Source organism: Aedes aegypti, chromosome 3 (assembly GCF_002204515.2).
Source record: "Aedes aegypti strain LVP_AGWG chromosome 3, AaegL5.0 Primary Assembly, whole genome shotgun sequence".
In the NCBI taxonomy this organism is placed as follows: domain Eukaryota; kingdom Metazoa; phylum Arthropoda; class Insecta; order Diptera; family Culicidae; genus Aedes; species Aedes aegypti.
This window is the reverse complement of record NC_035109.1, coordinates 224,300,193-224,320,239: the sequence shown is the minus strand read 5'-3', so window position 1 is coordinate 224,320,239 and position 20,047 is coordinate 224,300,193. Positions and strand designations below refer to the sequence as shown.

General features: G+C 35.3%; 1 protein-coding gene across 14 annotated transcripts in view; it reads right to left on the bottom strand.

The window, feature by feature from the left end:
* LOC5570578 (kinase D-interacting substrate of 220 kDa) overlaps nucleotides 1-20,047 on the bottom strand; it is a 116,552-nt gene that overhangs the window by 59,922 nt on the left and 36,583 nt on the right. For 3 of the 14 annotated variants that reach the window (XM_021848556.1, XM_021848557.1, XM_021848558.1), the window contains one exon: nucleotides 7,537-8,192. The exons of 2 other annotated variants lie outside the window; for them this stretch is intronic. In XM_021848556.1, the coding sequence (XP_021704248.1) occupies nucleotides 7,537-7,908 (372 nt within the window). In that variant the 5' untranslated portion in view covers nucleotides 7,909-8,192. Of the gene's footprint in view, nucleotides 1-232; nucleotides 1,059-7,536; nucleotides 8,193-17,829; nucleotides 18,220-20,047 lie in introns of those variants that run through there. 9 more of the 14 variants (XM_021848567.1, XM_021848568.1, XM_021848566.1 and 6 more) reach the window with 9 other exon arrangements.

Here is a 20,047-nt window from a genome sequence, read left to right as displayed (position 1 = left end):
ATTCTAGGAATTGACTTTAAAATGCCTACTAACAGGACATTTCACTTGACTTTCACTGAATAATGGTCTAGTTGGGAAATGTATCTTCTCTGGACAGTGTAAAACGTATGCGATATTGTACTGTTCCATAAATTGACTGTATGCATTACAAATTATTGTATCCCAAACAAACTTCACAAGCACAAACAAACCTAATTATGCCCATATCACACAATATGATTGGAAGCCTTACGCCACATTATGATCTCACTTGATATCATCAACTTAGAAGAATAGAAACTAACACCAACAACTCACAATAGTTCGGATCTTCGGTCGTGGACCATCAAGAACAAAAACCATCCATCTCTTCACTGTAGGAGAACCACTTGTACAGAAAGGCGACTTGATTTTCCAAGTAAGGATGTGTTTCCCAACCTGCTCGTTCAATCACAGTTATTTCCAAGTCGAAATGCATTGGCTATGGGTATTCACTAATGGCTTTTGCTGCGCGATGATAGTTGCGAACTTGTGTGTAACTAGCATTGGTAGCAAGCAAAGCTCTAGATGGCACTCTCTCGACGGTGGTAATAAGATGCTGCATGCAGAATAATTAGACATCACTCAATGGAAGAAACGGTAGCCATCAGCACTTTGGTGTCAACACGCACTACTGCATACTTTTATACGCCAACCGCCATGTGGATGCATTGCTCGTAAAACCACTAGTGCTTCATTATGACACTGGGATGTTAAAACCTTGCTCGAGGGATATTCGTTAGGCTGTAAAACTTTCTCCACGTTTCGTGACGGTTTCACTGAGATCAACTACTCTGCATTGCAACGGACACTTTGACAAATCACGAACCGTTAATATGATCGCACATTTGGTTTAAAGAACCATCTTCCATCGGACAATAATCGCCATGAGATCTACGATCGTTAGAACCTGAACACAGTAGTTTTGATCGAAACGCGCGCGCGCAGAACTCTCCCGTGAGTTAACCGAAAGGCGCCCGCTAGCAACACACGATCGACAGGATCGCCCGCTCTTTCGCAAATGCAAACTGCGCTGCTGTATCGACCAAGTTTTATGTTGAAAATGCAAATAAAACATCGGAACCCCTGCTGTTGCTGCTGCTGGCTGACTCTCGCGGCTCGGCGGCATACTAGGGGAAATGGTGGTAAAATGACCACCTTAGAAGGATATCATCTGGTTTCTAATGGAAAACTATAAATTTGTATGTGATTTTATCGCACATCAGCGACATAAGTTCATGGAAACAAATTTTCATGTTTTTTTTATCGCAAAAAAATGGTGAAAAAGTTCATTTTACCTGCTCTAAGAAATGTTCATTTTATAAAGTGGCCAGAAATTAAATTCAAAGGGAACTGAAATGAATACAAATTTCATGTTTAAAGTACGTCCTGACCGAAGTACTAGTATAGTTTTTATATAAAAAATAACCTACGCCTTCATAGAGTTGCTTATTTAATCTCTACGTCATATTTAAAGTACAATACAGAAAAAAATGCATTATTTTCAGAAGATCACTCAAAGCACAATGAAAATCATCAAAAATGGCAACACTGCTGCAATTTATTGGAAGTTTGAGTGAGCCAAGAATTGTCAAATATCGAGCGGTCCTCAAAAACTGTTTTAGTTATAACTACCGAGGGGTCCATCAATCCGAATGCAGTTTCTTTGATTACTCGACCAGAGCTTTCGAGCATAAATTTGAACCTTTTGACAGATTAAGCGTAAATAGTGGGCCGGTCTCAGCGAAAATTGTTCAATTTTTTTCAAAATCCATTAAAAATCATGAATATTTGTCCCAAGCATATGTTTCCTATTAATATTTTATGGTAAAATACTAAAATATATTCAAAATAGGGATTTTGTGAAATTTAAAATAATTGTTTTATTTTTGATTTTTTCATGAGAAAACATTTTTTAACGTGTATATTTTTTTCTTGTAGCACAAACGGTTCACTACAACTTCTCTATAGAACCTTTTCTCCTAAAACTAGTTTTGAAGGCAGAATTTTTCAAACAAATGGAATACAAAAACTTATAGGCCTGACTGAAAATGCAGTCAAAATGATCGACTTATCTATGGAAACACTGTTTCTATGATACCGAAAACATGTTTGAAATTTAATCCAAATCAAAGTATTGGACACGATTTCTAACAATTTCGACTCATTCGGGATGGAATCCGTGTTTTCCGAAAAAATATCTTTGACTTATTGCAATCCATTACGACATAAAATCGTTTTTTTTTTAACAGAAAGACTTTTAGCCCGAGGTTGGTTCGTCTCTATGGGATTTTTACTTAGAAGGAGTTGATTAACAGAAAATTAGAATAATTTGCTACAAGATCTTATCGTTATTTTGTCATAAAATTGGACCAAATTAATAAAATTAATCGGAATGCCATCAACACGAATGCCACTACTCCGAATAACCCATAACCATAACCCCATATTTCGTAATCCCGAATCAGTGGTGTAAACAATCACGATAGTCGACACGTTTTCGCTGATATTCGGCATCGGTTCCCTTGAACATTCACAACACGAGCGATCAAACGAATGTCAGAAAGAAAAATGTCAATTGAATGCCTCTGAACACGATACCTTCGCTGAGGAGATTTGTTTGTTGTGTCAACTTTTCGTAATAAAATAGACACTGCTTACACTGTATGTGTGTCACATTCGACATAACAAGCAAGATCTAACTATTCTTGTTGTTTATGACTCGATATTTCAGAATTCTATGCTAAGCTTATGATTTATTCAAATGTCATCGACTTTCATTTCAAGTTTTTGAGTTTTTCGATGTTTATTCTACCGCTCGTGGTGTGTGTGAGACGTCTCTCACAGCGGAGGGATGAATGCGGAAAAAATGAATGCTGATCATGGCAACTAAATGAACGTCGCGCAAAATGTCGAATGTTTACAACACTTTCCAGAATACTGTAACGCCGAATGATGTACAATTACTTCGAATGACATTTGCCCGTGATAATGAATTCGGGGATGTGGATCGATCGGGCATATGGAATTCGGGGTGACGGCATTCGGGATAATGGGATTCGGGGCAATGGGGTAGAATCCATTGAAGGGGGCGAATTAAATTTATGAAATAATTCAGGCATTCTTCATTTGATACATTGAAGAATTCATCCAGTGCTTCAACCAGGATTTTTTCTAAGGATATCTACCAAAATTTGGGGCCCAGATAGCCGTAGCGGTAAACGCGCAGCTTTTCAGCATGACCATGCTGAGGGTCGTAGGTTCGAATCCCGCTGGTCGAAGATCTTTTCGTGAAGGAAATTTTCTCAAATCCCAGGGCATAGAGTATCTTCATACCTGCCACACGATATACACATGCAAAAATGGTCATTCGGCAAAGAAAGCTCTCAGTTAATAACTGTGGAAGTGCTCATAAGAACACTAATCTGAGAAGCAGGCTTTGTCCCAGTTGGGATGTAACGCCAAAAAGAAGAACCTATTAAAATTACTAAAGACATTCCTAGGAGTTCCTTCCAGTATTCTCTCGAGAATGTCCTCAATTCTCTACGGTTTCATACATGGGTTTCCCCCAAAAATTAAATTAAATTTCGCATTTTAGGAACTCATCAAGAATTAATGTAGTATCTAGTATTCGCCTATGAATTTATTCAAGATATTTTTACCATAAATTGCGATTTTTTCTAAGGATATTTCTCCAGACCGACTAGTTATATTTCTTCTGAATTATTCTATGCTATTTTTCCAATATGAATTTATCCTGATTTTTTTCCGAAAACTTTTCCAGGCATTGATTGCCAAGCTATAGTAGGAGAGGACCGATAAAAAACGGGAGCATTTTTAAAAGCAGAAACTTTTTATTTTTAATATTATTTATATAAATGAGTTTTCAACTCTGGGCTAGTTCATCCAGAGACTAAACAACTTTTAACTCATAAGTGACCATCTCGGGGATGGGATTTTAGCCCAGGTCCTTGGCGTGGGAGTCTTGGATGGTTCTCTAGATCGACTGTTGAAATAGTCATGAAGAAAATAATCAAACGAAACCCTTGAATTTCCTCAAGGACTTCCTTGAAGGACCTCGCATGGATTCCCTGGTGATTTTTTCTACAGAAAAAAAGCGTTGGATTTACCAGAATAATTGGTGTTGTTTTTCTTGCCAAAAGTTCTAAATGTAGAACTCACGGAAAATTTACTCAGGAATCTATGGAGTCTTACATAAAGATTTTCTCCGAGGATTCTTCCACAAATGAGGATATTCAATTTTGATTACCACATATTTTACAACAATATTAACAAGATCTCACGCAGCAATTTTTCCTTTCCTTATGAAATGTTAGAAATTTATTATAAAACTTTAGCAAGTTTATTTAGATAGATCCTTTCTACCAAAAATTTCTCATAACATCAAGTTTTTGAAGGAGTACTAGCTTTGGGATTCCGTTGATGAGACTAGAAATTCATGTAGAGTTTTCTTTAAGAATTCAGAATGATCTGAACAAAAACTCGCTCATATGTTGCTTTGTGAATTCCCTTAATTAGACTCTTAGGGATAACCTTTCGTCTGTTTGCAGCTTTGAAGGTGGCTAATAGATTCTATAGTATATAGTATTATATTCAATACAACATACATAAAAATTCAGTATATTTACAAGAGCTCTTTGCTAAAGATGCCATTGTCGCATTAGTATAAGTATCACGTGGCAGGTGCGATGATACTCTAAGCCCAAGGATGGTGGTTTCAGCTTAATCTACCTTCGTTATCAAAATCAAGACTACAAATAATGTATTTAAATTTCTGTGAATGATAAAAAAATTCAACCAGCAAGATGTTCATTTTACCACCAATTCCCCTAAAAGTTCCTAGCGCCGTCCGTTGCATCGAACATGCAAACGACAACGCTCTGTACGGTTCCTGTCGCGACCGTAGGTTAAGGTAAGCGAGAGAGTCTTGCTCGGATATTGGGGAGCCATGGAGACATTCATCACGAAGCCAGAGAGACAGAGAGAGAACCGACCAACGACGCTGCACAACAAATGACCACTGGTCATTTGGTGGCTGTGTACAGTGCACGCAATCCATCGCTTCGGTCAAGTTCTCTTGGCGGTTTGTTTGTGTATATAGGTAGGTGTATGTATAATGGTAAATTGAAGCCATGCGTACCGGAACAGCTGATCGCCAGGGTTGAAGGGTAATGCCAATAAATTGATTACAAATTTCATTGTCAGTACAACTTTAATATCTTTACTGTCAATGTTAACATGAAAAAAAACAGTCGTATAACAGTCCAAAAAAATCATCGTGTGTCTATTTAGCGACCGATTTAAATATTTGGTAATTAATTATCTTCTTGTATGTGTTTTTTAATTCATTTATTAGTATCATTCCAAACATTACATTTTGTTTATATTAAGGTGCTCTGTGATAGGCAACACTATCATCCTAATGCGGTAAAACTAAATTAAGCTTTTATTAAATTCTTGTCTAGCATACTTAACTTCATCTGACCAATTTATTGGATTGGAACCCCTCTCATCGTGACAACATGTCTACTTGAAGGGTTCAAATAAAGAGCATGTATGAAGAAAAAATAATCAAATTTTTTTTTTGCAATCGACTACTTCCTTTGGCGGAGAGGCCTGTGTCATACGCAAACAAGGATCTTTGACATCCCTGAGGTAACTCAGGTAAGTCAGATGCACAAATATTGTATAATATTGGTCCCAAAATGCTGCCTTGAGGAACACCAGCTCCTAGAGGAAGTCTCTCAGACCTGGAGTTCTCATAATAAACCTGAAGTGTACGATTTGACAGATAACTTCGGATTATTCTAACGATGTATGTTGGAAAATTAAAGTTCTTTAATTTTACAGTCAAACCTTCATGCCAAACACTGTCGGATGCTTTTTCTATGTCTAGAAGAGCAAGACCAGTTGAATAGCCTTCAGATTTGTTGGAACGGATCAAATTTGTTACACGTAAAAGTTGATGAGGGGTCGAATGTCCATGGCGGAATCCGAACTGTTCATGGGTAAAAATTGAATTTTCGATGATGTGGACCATCATTCTTTTCAAAATGACCTTTTCAAAAAGTTTATTTACCCTTCTTTTGAACACAGGCAGTCCTTTAAATTGCACTGTTAAGATATATGAAACTTCTCGGTCCAAACCGCGAAACGGTACACCGCGAAATAATACTGACCGCGAAATAACATGCCGCCAAATGGTACCAACCGCGAAATGTCGTGCCGCGAAAAGGCACTGCGCGAAATCGTATACCGCGAAGTGGATTACCGCAAAATGTTATACAATCATGAATACTTATTTTGAATTAGTAAAAATTCTGGCTGTGTTATGCCCAAGTAACAAAATAACACATTAATTAGCTTTACGTGCTAATATACAGCTGACATGCCCTATATTAGCCGTGGTGGTTTAATCCGTGCGAATTTATTTTATGAGATATTTATTGTGAAGTATTGAGAAGTTGAAAAGCTTTTGTTCCTCTAGATATTTCATTGAAAAATCACTCAACGAGATTTTTCCCTCATCCAAAATTTTAGTTAAATAAATAAAATACAAGGGGTGTCCCAAGCTTTTGAACGATGTTTTGCAGTTTATTGATTTTGACGAACAAGTTACAGAGAGTCAATTTCAAATACATTTGAATCAAAAACCCCCTGTCATCGAAAGTAACCAAATGAGTTCAAAGTGTGAGTGTTTTATAACTCAAAGGCATCATTTGAAATGATTTTTTTTTTGGTTTGGTTTTACCACATTTTTGTTTAAGGGTCAGTCAACTCTAACATAGATTAAAATTGATAGATCGAAAACTTGTTACACTAATCTGAGTTAGATTACAATTAGTTAGAACTCAACAAAAGTGTGTACGGCTTTCTGTAGGAAACTCTATTGATATTGATGCCTGGACTGGGTTTGGCATCAGATAAACATGACAGCATTTGTTGCGTTGCTTTGTATGTCTTGAAAGGCTAGACTTGAAATGGAAAAAACTGTATTTTCGGTAAAAAAAAAAGAAAACTGCTTATCTAACATGCGAATGATAGAAAACTCATCAAAACTAGCACATACATTAGTGGTATCACATACATCAAACAGAACACATTTAGTAATTCAAATATTATCATATTAGGCTGATACAAGAGAAATCAATTTTATCTATTGATAAGATGCCTAATTAGAAGGGTCGAATTCAAAAACTGTAATTTTCGGAATTTTTAATGAACATTGTAACAGCCTTAAGAAAGAAGTCTACACAGGTACCTATCACATATATATCTAATGACACTGATTCGAAATGGAAATAGAACAGATGTATGTGTGATTCTGAACAGCACATGTATTTGTTTCATTTGATAGCACAAATGCGAACGATGAAAACTACTGGGAATCAAATGTGAAAAAAAGAATCTGTACAATATAGATTAGTTTGCAATAGCAATACAAAACATCCGCAAACGCGATATGGTCAAAGTCTAAGAAACTCATGTTTTAGATACCGTATTCGAATGACGTCTCATAAGGGCAAAACTGAACCGGCGCAGGGAGTTGTCTCCTTCGCCCAATCCCGGGTGGTTCCCGCTGGCGATGTGGAAAGGCGACTGTGAACCTGTGACCACCAGCGAAGGAATCCTCAGCCGATGAGGCATTTTGCTAGGCGAAGCGTGGCCAGATTCACCGGCAGGATCGTCGATGGGTGAAGTGAAACCAGTGAGGGTGGTTTTAGAATGGGTGGGGTCTGTCACTTCGGTGGCAGACGACGAAGCGTTGGTGTTCAAGGACCCAGTGTCCAGAAGTACGGCCCCTGGGAAGGAACCGTGGATGCTGTTCACCAAAGCCCTCACATGACCGTAGCTTCCCTTGTGTTCCATACCAAGGCTTTGGGGAAATCGACCGATTTGATTGATTTATTTTTGATGGGTTGGGATTACACGACCTAAGTGATGTCATTGAGTCATTCTACAAACGTCGCAGTACTCATATTCGCGATTCAACACATTCGGTGATATTAACGAAAATGGAAGAAATACGATGGGTCTCTATTTGCAGAAACGTTCACTATGATCTCCTTGATAAACTTATCCTTTTAAACAGATATTTACAGTAACAGTCACTAGCAATAAGAAACAACTAATGGTATTGTAGAATACACATTCTGTAAAATATGGATGAAAAATATAGATAATAGTATATAAAATTAAACGCAATTATGATAATGCATGTTTTACTTATGATGCATATGAAAAGTGAATGAATGTGTTAACTAGATTTTGATGTTATCAAATACATATACTTCCGTGCACAAAGTTGGGTCATCCACCCACCAAAAATATGCAAAAGAATTTTGTCAAATTCATTGTGATTACACGTCTATTTATAACACTCTATGGTTCATTGAAAAATCAAAAAGGTAATCTTGTTTCATTGGTATTGTGCGCAAAAATTTATTTGAATTTTGCGAATTCACCAAAATTTTGCGAGTGCTGTTCTAATGCCACATTTACCTAAAATTTTGGTCAACCTGAATAAATTAGCCATGTTATTCAGTTTTTTTTAGAAAATGTCACAACTTCTTGTAAAATTTATAAATTTGTTTTGGATAAAAAAACCTACAAAATAAGATTAAGTCATTCTCTTTCGTATAAGCCTTAGCCTTTCAATGAGACGTGTAATCACAGAAGTATGGGCAAAACGGTTTTGTATACTTTCTTTGGGGGTCCTTTTACACGGGAGTGTAGATAGAGCACATGTACGAATTATGTTCTAATGTTCTGTCAACAGCGTGTAACTTGTAATTGGATTTTAGAGAAGCGACAACTATTTATACATTGTACAGAAATCCATATTGTATCGAAAGATCTAATCAATTTTGTACAATACGAGACATTTATGTATTATCAATCATTAATTTTATACTATTTTAACAGATAGATCACGTTGCACCGTAAGACGTAATAGAAAACCTGCACCACTAGAATCAATTAGAAAACCAAACATCTCAACAACGTCACAGTGCATACTATCACAATAAACTAGGACTAGCAAGCTCGATATGAATAACTAAACAGAACGTGTCACATGGCAACGATTTTGAATATGCCCTCGTTCTTTTCTGATGCAAAAATTGTAAAAACAAGTGGTAAACATCAAACTAGCTTCACAGGAACCCAATTGAGCATGGATACAGTTTGTAAGAGAATAGCCGTCACGGCGGCTGTTGTTGAACAACAGAAACACAACGTTCTCGCGTATAATAATAATTGGTTAATTGTTGGTTGATGCTGTTTGAAATCTCGGTGGACAGACGCTGCGAAGATGGCAGTGACTACAATGTATATGAACCATAAGATGATATATGTGCTGTTTCAAAATGTTGTAAATTTTGCCAAATTTCTAGTTTGATGATGAACGTAGACAAAAATGCAGTGATACAATGTGATGGTCGCCGGTGGTAAGCGACTATTACTGTTAATGAGATGTACGATGGGAAGTAGAATTTCAATCGATTATGAATCAAATTTACAGTTCTGAACTGAATCGACGTTGTACGGAAGCTGTAGCGTGATCAATCCAAGTCTCGTGGCCGACTCGCTCGATCAATGCAATTAATGCGTGTAACGATCGAGTTAGCGATTCTTTTGTTGGTGTATATTATTGGATTTAAAGTTTCAAGATCATGCAGATGGAATTTCTGCGGTAATTGTTGGCACTGCCGGTCAACCGCAGAGCAAACGCGATGTTCAGCCAAATTTGATCGGTTTTAATTGGTGCCGTTAGAGGTGTTTGCTTTGAGTGGCATTACAATCCAATGTCTGGAGTGGACATTAACCTTTTCCACTCATGGTAGCTTCGAAACTTCTCTGTTTTTACAAGATGCTACAAAGAACTCTAATAATATACTGTTACATAAATCTATTCTTGATAACAAGCATAAGTAATAAAGTGCCCTTTTTGTTTGCATTATAAAATTAAGATGAAGATGCATCGAACACTAACCTCGAATATTCAAGAGCACAAATATAGCGAACCAGACAACAGCGCGCTGAAAATTTGATCGATTGGTCACCACCAAAAGTGACTAGTGAGTAAAATTTTCAGCACAAACTATTTGTGCTTTGGAAAATTCGAGGATTGCTTCGATACATCTTCACCTTAATACCGTAAATACGCATTTCAGCGCTCATTGAATTATTATAATAACACCGCAATAAAAGATGTTAACATGTATTAGAATATCAAAATGTTTTGTATTAGAGAGAAATCTATATAATTGAATATTATGAATTTTGAAGGAAAACATGGTTTTAGGCTTTTCAAGGTGGTAAACATGAGTTTATCACTAATTTTATTATGGCAGATTGAAAAATGCTTCTTGGCTGTCATGGTTTGATATGCTGTCGTATTGCTAATGAAAGCAAATAAATTCCACCGATTGCTATAGACATGGCTCATTCTTAATCGCACCATGCTGAGGGTGACAGTTTCGGATTCCGGGCCGGTCGAGGATTTTTTCGGCTTCCCAGGGTACAGAGTATTGTTGTGCTGTTTTTTTTAATGCTGCCAGTTTAGTAATTCTACTTAACTCGGAAGAACAGCCAATATTCAAAAGAAGGGTGTTTCTATATGACAATGACAGCAGCTTTAATGAAAAAGCATGTTAATTGATTGGTTTATCAGTTTAAACATTATTATTTGTTTTGATGGTATTTCTTGAAAGGTTGATACCTATGTATGGAAGAAGGGTAATTTTCCAATGAAAATATGGACAGTCTAATAAAAATAATAAAAATAATAAACTCCCCCAGAATAACACAAATATGGACCGGCTGAAAAGTTTCCCATATTCAGCACAAAAATGTTACAGAGGCTTAAATGTCTTGCGTTTATTTAGTCTTAAAGTCTACAGTATTCCATTCCGATATGATCTGAAAACTAGAAAATTGGTCTCCATGATAAATAAACAGATTAAACTAAACTTGCAATAAGATTGTTTATAAGAATCTTACCCGTAAAAATTCTTGATCTGATAAGATATCTAGCGCAATTCATAACCTTTATCACTAGCTGACATATAGAGGATTCAACTATTTTGGCTGTAAATATATTTTTTATGGCGTATACGGAAATATGTCATATTAATGTGCTGCTAAATTAGCCTTTCACAAATCAAAATATCATATTTAAAAGCAAAGGCTAGTTTGATACATTTTTAAATATCAGGGTGGCCAGTGAATTTCTGATTTCAAATTCCCGGTTTTCTCCCGGTTATTTCCCGGTATTTTAAAAATTTTCTCGTTCGTAAATCTACATAAATAAAAATGGACTAGTGTTTGTATGTCACGAAATGGCGCGAGAATGGGTCAACGAATTTGAATGATTTTTTCTGCGTTTTGTTCGTCAAGGGTTCCGACGTGTTCGTATATATAAAAATCCCAGGCCAATTACTGGGAAAGTCGGAAAAACGAGAGTTAATGGAGCTGTCATTTTCTATAGGATGTGCCATAGCATTTTCCAACAGCCTACTTGATGGCAAGACGAAGTTTGCCGGGACCACTAGTAATGGATAAAAATCCTTATTTTGAAAAAAGAAACCGAAACAGATAATTTGAATACTGTAAAATCTGACCTGCAGAATTGGTCATTTGCAATTTTTCGATTTTTCAAACAACCGATTGTAATAAAGTCTTTTCGACATGTGGTTCCTCAAGCGATTGATAACCACGTTTTTCAGACTAAGTTTGAATTAAAGGGATTTGTTGTAATTCTGGTGTTATAGCTCAGTGCCTGAAGATTTATTTTCGTATTACCAAGCAGAAAATTGAACTTCAGAACATATTTTTCATATTTTCTGATAGGTTCAAAAATTAAAATGGTTCAACAAAGGCGATGATTAAAGCAAGAAATCAACAATTTATACCTAGTCTAAAGGAGTCAAAAAATGCTCTGCAAACTTCTACATTATGTTAAAATCTACAAACTTTTTCAGAACACATATTGTTATATAAGTTCTAGTGACTTTTGTACGGTACACCATACAGAGTTATAAAATTTCAATATTTATGTATAATTACAATAACTTTTCAAGTCGTAAAAAAACGATTCAGGTTATTTCTGAAAAATATTCACACAAGAACAACGCTAGCAAAGAAATTGACTAACTGCCAATTAAAAAAAAAATCCTGATAAATGCCAGAAAATAAATGCGTAACAGGGACATTGTAGGGAAAATAACTACTTGGTCACTTGGATTTTTTTCTCGGCCGAATTGTCTGAAATTTTGCAATAAGTAGTTCAATATGACGCATATTGTGGCCGAATATGAGCTCAGTAGCTTTTCAAAATCAAAAAAATAATGAAAAGTGCCAAGAATGTGAACCAGCTCCCTACCTGACTGATTTCATATCCAGTTCAAATCTAAAGATTAATGTTAATTTTAGTTGCTTCATATAGGATTATGATATCAATAGATTTTTTGATGAACTCAGTTGATTATACTTGAGATCCTCAAGCAAACTATTTTTCCAGTTGCAAGGACATGGCCAAGGTATTTCTCGGCCATACACCAATATGAAGCATTTTCCCGGTAGTAATTGAAATTCCCGTATATTTCCCGGTTTTCTCCCGGTGATATGAAATTCCCGCATATTTCCCGGTTTTCCCGATTTCCCGGTTCGCTGGTCAAACTTCCGAACGGATAACAGAAAAAAATTAAAACCTCATTATTTTTTTCAAAATAATGCAAGTTGAAGCAGTATACACAGCCATATCATGAAAAACCGATCTAGTGGGTCACAGAATTCCGTGAAAATTTGCTATTTTTTCCTTATCCAAATAGGATACACGTGTTTTTGAATTTTTTGATTAGGGTGACCATTTCCAAAATAGGGTGACCAAAAATCGCGATTTTGGATTTTTCATTTATTTTTTTAAATTATTACTTTTGTACCGCTTGACCGCTTTTCAAATTTATTTGACGGAATAAAAGCTAAAATTTTGACTTTTGAAAAAAAAAATATAAAATTTCACAAAAAATTGGTTTTTACATGAAAAAATAAAATCAAAAATTTCCGTTTTTTTCGTGTTTCGAATGCCTCGGGACAAAAGAAGCTATTGCTGTTCTCATTTTTCATCGGCACACACTGTAGGTATCAGCGCTTTAGACTTTTTATTTAAAAAAAATCATAACTTTTGAACAGCTCAATCGATTTCCAATGTTTTTTATGGTATGAAAGCTTGTGATTTCAACTTTTATTACCAACTAAATTAAGATGATAGTGAACACCTAGATATAAGAAATGAATGTAACGTTTAAAATAATACTAATAAAGAAATAAAAAAAAATAATCTCAGCTTTATTATTTTCATAAAACATGATCAAATTCGGAGGACTTGATCTAGATCATTTATTATTGAATTTTAAAAATAATGTTGGTGGGGTGTTGGAAAAACATGACCAATTTATTGAATAATCTAAAAACCAACAACAATAAACTTTTGGGAAAACTTTTTGCAATTGGCAGAATTGAAAGTTTGCTAAAGTTACCTTAAGATCGAGTCTTCTATTTATTACAGAGATGGTCGGGTTTCACTTTTTTCAAACCCGAACCAGACCCGTACCCGACTTATATTATTTCTTTAAACTGTTTGGTCCATAAAACTTTGAATTTTCGGTTCGTTAAATAAAATGTCTGGCATGGTAATAACGACCCTCCAGTATTAATTTTCTGCCGAGTGGGCAAACCTACGGTGGGTGTCATGAACCTCTTAGAATACGAAGGAAAGATCTTACAATTACAGGCAATCCGTTTTCTTTTTCTCTTTTCATTTCTTGAAAATACAGTCAAGTAAAAGTTACTTTGTCTGTATTTTGCTGACCCCAAATTCAAATCGCGATATCTTCGCCAAATTTGAACGAATATTCGCTGATTTTAGACCCTTTTTTATTACAACTCCTCTCCATCTTCCTTTTAAATTTCCTTATATATCTTAGTTAAATTGAATTTGATTTCCAAAGCTGCCGAAAAATCGAAAATCCGTTAAAATTCGCAATTTTTTACAATTTAACCCCCTCCCTCCTCCACGTAGTAGCTTTTGTATGGGAAATTTAAAATGTTTGTATGAACCGTAGCACTACGGAAGACCACCTCTCTCCCCCTGCTGTGTTATGTAATATTTGAATGGTCCCTAAGGCACAGATAACATGCTATTTTCATAAAAATATTTTTTAAGATAGGGTGCCGGTGCCATTGGTGGACTACCTAAGCTATAAAAAAATCCTAACATAATAACGAAAAGTCTTAACAGAGATCTTTTGGCGTCAACAAATTTTATACCTCTACTATATGGGAAAAGTATAAAAAGAGTGATAACATTATTTTTTGAGCATAGAATTGCTTGAGCAACTATTGGCTAGTGCTCAAGTAGTAGACGTTCGGGAATTATGCAAGGAATTTTAAACAAAATAGTTGATTTTTACAAAGGTTTATTATTTTTTCCTCGGAGCAGCAAATAAAATCTTTCGAATAAAGCATAAATATCAACTCTGGGACATTTCTTCATTTTTATACAATTATTTGAAACACTTCTTTCATCAGTTGATCCACTACTAGAATACGACGGCATCTACTGGTGCAAGGGAGCAAATTTCTTGCGTAAACTTAATAATTTGTGAAAAATATTCACAAATCGTTTCTCTAACAAACAAGTTACAGCTGTTCAAAGTGGAGTCATATTAACCTTTTCCAAGTAACCACTAGCACGTTAATTCGCCTTTTTGGGCTTATAGGGCTATTATATGGCTAATATAGTGCATGTCAGCTCTATGATAGCACTATATTAGCACGCAGGGCGAATAAAATGCTGTATGGCGGCGTCAATTTATTACGTAACACTAAAAATTAATTTTTTTGACCTCCCCCCATCCGTAACTTTTTTTGTATGAGAAATTTAAATTTTTAGTATGAGCCATAACGCTTGAGCCTACTCCCCCCATCCTCCTAGAGCGTTACGTAATTTGTGGACAGCGCCTATGGTTACTTGGGTTTGTCTTGCACCCCTTTGATACCCGCAATCCTTAGGGATTCCTCCAAGAATTTCGTTAAGCATACCTTCAAGAATTTAGCCATCAATCCCACGACTAGCAGCATAATTTTTTACCTTAAACAATTATTGAAACCGGAAAGATTTTTTTTTTCGATATTTTTACCCCATTTTTACAAGTTCTCAGATAACTCTTCTTTTTTATAATTTGTGTCAATTTTGATCATCTGATTCCGATGTATTTTTTCTCATGTTCGATTACTTGCTTTCCGATTTGTATGTTTTTTTTAGAAAAGCTTCTTATTAGCTGACATTGTAGACCACACTTATTAGTTTTTTGATAAATTAACTATAAACCAAGGTTCCGAATTCTCACTCAATCCTACCATAATGGATTTTCGGCCTTACGAAATTATCCGTCGACAAAACAAAGCGAAAATAGATAATCGCACACTTCCACAGCTGTAAGTTTGTTTTCTCTATCTCCTATCCATAGAGAACTTTTCCTGTATCCATCGCCACGAGCAGCTTTTATGCAACACATTAACAATTAAAGCCTGTCCACGATAAATTTCGGACACGGATGGCGGGTGTACCACAGAAAGTTCGAGAATTTTACAGAAAGAAGGATTAACGTCCTTGTCAACTGTTTATTTTGTAGATATAACTCTTTTATTCTGAAATAAACAATTGTTTTTGTTAAATTATGAGTAACTTTTTTTTGCTGCCATTATTTGGGTGTCCGAAATTTAACGTGGACAGGCTTTAAGCAAAAAACCATTCTACTCCCGTGCAAAAAAAAAACAACGAAAATTCAGAACTCTGCTACAAACAAATTAAAGTCAAAGATTTTTTTTTGTAGTGAGAGTCGATCCTCCAAGAAACATCCGAATATCTTCAAAACTAGATGACCAATGATCAATATTGATACAGATTCTAAAAATAGAAAAGTATTTTTTTTAGAACTGGTAAGCAAAAACATCGAGAAGCAAAAAAGTTATCACGATTTGAAAACTTATTGGGATGAAAAATTGAAGCTATCTGCCGGTAGAGGGGTTGGCAAAAAGGATAGCCACAGAAATTACCTCAGAGATTCAATTAGGAATTAGGATTTATGTTTGACGATATCTTCATGTAGTACTCCAGAGCTTCCCCCTAAAATTCCTTCGGAAATTCTTTGAGAAATTTTGCAAGAAATATGCTTTCCAGGCATGCTTTAAGGCGCAAGACAAAATGGCACAAAAGTCAGAAATGAAAAAGCAGTTTTCTGTTTTTAAAACAACAAATTGATGAAAATAAAAACACACAGCCTTTTTATTTGGCAAATAAAAGAGCTGTGTGTTTTTATTTTCTTCGATTTGTATATTTGAAAGGAGAAAACTGCTTTTCCAGTTTTGACTTTTGCACCATTTTTACTTGGGCCTTAAGGCATGTTTCCTGAGAAATGTCAAATGTAATCTCGAATTTATTTTTCTACTCAACCATGTTTTCTAAAGTCTTGCAATCAAACTAATATAGAGAAAATGCATGTACATGCTTTGAGTTTAAGTTCGTAGGCAAAAAGTTAAGAAAAAAAATCTTAGTTCTTTTCAGTAATTTACATTTGGAGTGTAATTAAAAATTTATATTTCTGGTCAACAATGTTCACTGCAATTCTACAAGGAAATTTATGTCGAAATATTTTGAAAATGTTTCATTGAACAACATGATCGATGGTTTTAAACTTAAACGTAGCTTTCAAGACATAAAACTGATATAGATCAGATATGATTTATCTAGATCAAATCCAAAGGGATCAACATGTAGTGCAACTTATTCCAAAATACATTGTCGAAGATTCCAAACCTCTAGCATGCATATCCACTAAACAGTTTGCATATCCATGCATATCCACTAAAAGTTTTGCCATGCGAAATCAGCGATCTACAGAAATCTGCCTCGTTAGCGATGCTCGAAATATTTGTTTGCCCTACATGCATTATTACTATTGTTATCTAGGGTCATTCGGGTTTGAAAAACTTTGAATTATAACATTTGCGGTAAAATTTGACACGATTGTCATGCCGTTTCAGTGTGTAACATGTTTATTGGTTTAATTCCTCTAGAAAAATTTGAACACCCCTATGAGCATTTTTTTCTACTATACTAAACTATGGAATATGGACATAAATATGCGAAACAATTTCGAAAATCGGTTAACTTGTTGCTGAGATATGGCTGATTTTAAGGTACAATTGAAACTTTATCGTGGGGATCCTAGTGTTAACATGTTTGCGTTTTGAATTTTCTCATTGCAAATTTGTTCCGCTACAAAACAAAACCATCCTTATCGCAATGAGTTCTCGATATGCACTTAATGATGACTGAAACAGTTATCTGATTGCTTGCACTGATAGCAATGCAATTTGATTTCAAGGGAACATTTTTCTGCTCTCTCTTTCGATGCTTTAACACTACTTCAAATGAAGTTTCCAATAGGATCTCAAGCTTTGATCGGGTACTTTCTACCATGCGTTAAGCACGGAGAACAATCTTGTAGGATTGATAAGACAATAACAGAAAGCCTGATAGTAAAACTGAAACCAAAAGAAAATACATATTTACGATGAAAGAAACCAGTTTTCCCCAGCGTACACAGCAGAAATTTAAACTTAAACATCTGTTCAGTACCTAATTAAGTTAGCTGTCACTGCAAAACCACACATCACTGGGAAACATGGAGACTTAATTAAGTGTACAGAAATATTAATTACCTGGTGTTGCTCATTGGTCGATGATCGTAATTTGTTACGAAACATTGCAGAAAATCACTTTTTCACACTTTTTCAAACTTCAACTTTATTCAGCAACGATTCGTTCACATTTCACCACCCCGCCTGTACATAACTGTAGAATCCCCAATACGTCCAACAACAAAGAACATATTAGCGTGACTGCTTGGAACACACTCTGCTATCAGATCGATCAATTACACTTTTTCCAATATTCATCAATTCGATGGCCATGTCGTTAAATGTTGCCACTCATAGCGTCACCCTGCACTGCACAACATTGTGACTAGAAAACAAAAATAAAAAGTTTTGTTCGATTCGAAAGAAAGCGAAACTGCCGAACCGGGTTCTAGCGAAGGACTGATGTTTTCAGAACCGTTAAATTTTTATAGTTGCATACAGTTGACACAACCAATGTGGCTTTACAGTAGGGTGTGGGCTGATTCACAACACTAAAAATTCTTGAGCTCTGCCAAATTCAAATCACATAAAAAAGAAGAGAAATATTAAGATTTAGAGGTACTAGTAGGTATTAATTTATAGTAGATTTCTGCAAATTTTTCCTCAGTTAAATAAACACAATTGTTTGGCCATAACTTTCTGAATGTTCAACCAATTCTAAATATTTTTACTTGAAAGCAATATGTTGGTTTTCAAACATTTTAAAGTAATCATTTTGACTTAGTTATTTAACAACAACTACTCAAAATACGAAATTATAACGAAAATAAATAAATATTTTTCAAACAATTGCAAATTAAACATTAAATGTTTTGTACAAAACTGATTATTATGTTTTGTTACATTGTTTAAAGTGTTTAGTAACAGTTTTTAATTTAGTTAAAACATGTTTCGTTTATAATGAAAAATATACTCAATATGAAGTGTACAATAGTATACAATAGTGGAAACGTCATCACGGATAAAAAAAACTTCCAACCCCATTTAAATTTAATCATTAAATTGAAAAATCTCTCTTTCGATTTTTTTTTTTGTAAAATCACGAAGCCCCGCTAAGTAAGCTACCTCTAAATCTTGATATTTTTGCCTCAAACCGTGAGGTTCTTTTTATGGGATTTGAATTAAGAAGACCACACGAATTTTTGTTTGAAAAATAAGCCGCACCCTAACGGGCATTGAAAGATGGGCACGATGAGCCTCTAGCAAGCAAACATATAACGAAAGCAATGTGCATTCTAACTGTTGTAGCTATGGTCCATCATTGCTGCACTATATCACTGCTGGCATGCGATACGTGCACTATTTTCGAAACGGTTCTCTAGCCTACACCTCCACAGCGAACACCACTCGCTCGTATATATATTTGCCCGCAGATAATGAAAAGTCTGTACTGTTTTCTAGTAGGAATAACATTGACTTTGAACTTAATATCCAGTGCACGGGAATCGAACGTCCCATTATGCAACGATTTATGCTTGTTGCTTTCATAGGTATTATATATGGCGATATCAATACTATTTGGATTGAAGGATCCACCTATCCTAGGGTTAAGTTAAGATCAATGGTTGCGAAAGAAATCGTTTAAAACGTAAATTATCTAATGCTACACATCGTAGGTGTTACTATCAGTTTAACAATAGTAGTTTACGCAGCAAGTTGAAGAATGATGATTTTTGCAGCACGAGTCGTACATTTATCCAACGAGGCTAGCCGAGCCGAGTTGGATAGTTATAACGAGTGCTGTAAAAATCGAGTTCTGCAACGAGTTGCGTACATCATTTTTTTGCAACTTGGTTGTAGACCACTTGAGGATATCGGAAATCATATCAGGAAGCATTCACAATTATTTTGAAAATTTGCGAAAATGGTTGGGTAATGATTCACTACGCAACTCAGAACAGTTTCGTCAAAGTTGACAGGTACTGGCACCATTGTTTTCAAGTTTTGATGAAGAGCGAAAGAGAGAGAATTTTGCCGTGAAATGCCTAACAGAGCACTTTGTTGCTAGCCCGGCCGTGTTGCTAGTTCATAAGTTAGAGTTTTCATCGAAAGTGTGGACATTTTTCACATAATCTGTTTTGTTTCAAATCCATTTATATTAGATGTTAAGTGTACCACATGCGATTCTACAATGCTAAAGTAAATAAAAATACTGAATTAAGAGCAAAATAATGGAAATTGTGTCTTTTTTTTAAATATCGTCTGTTTTGAATATAAACCTGAATTTTGAAAAAGATAG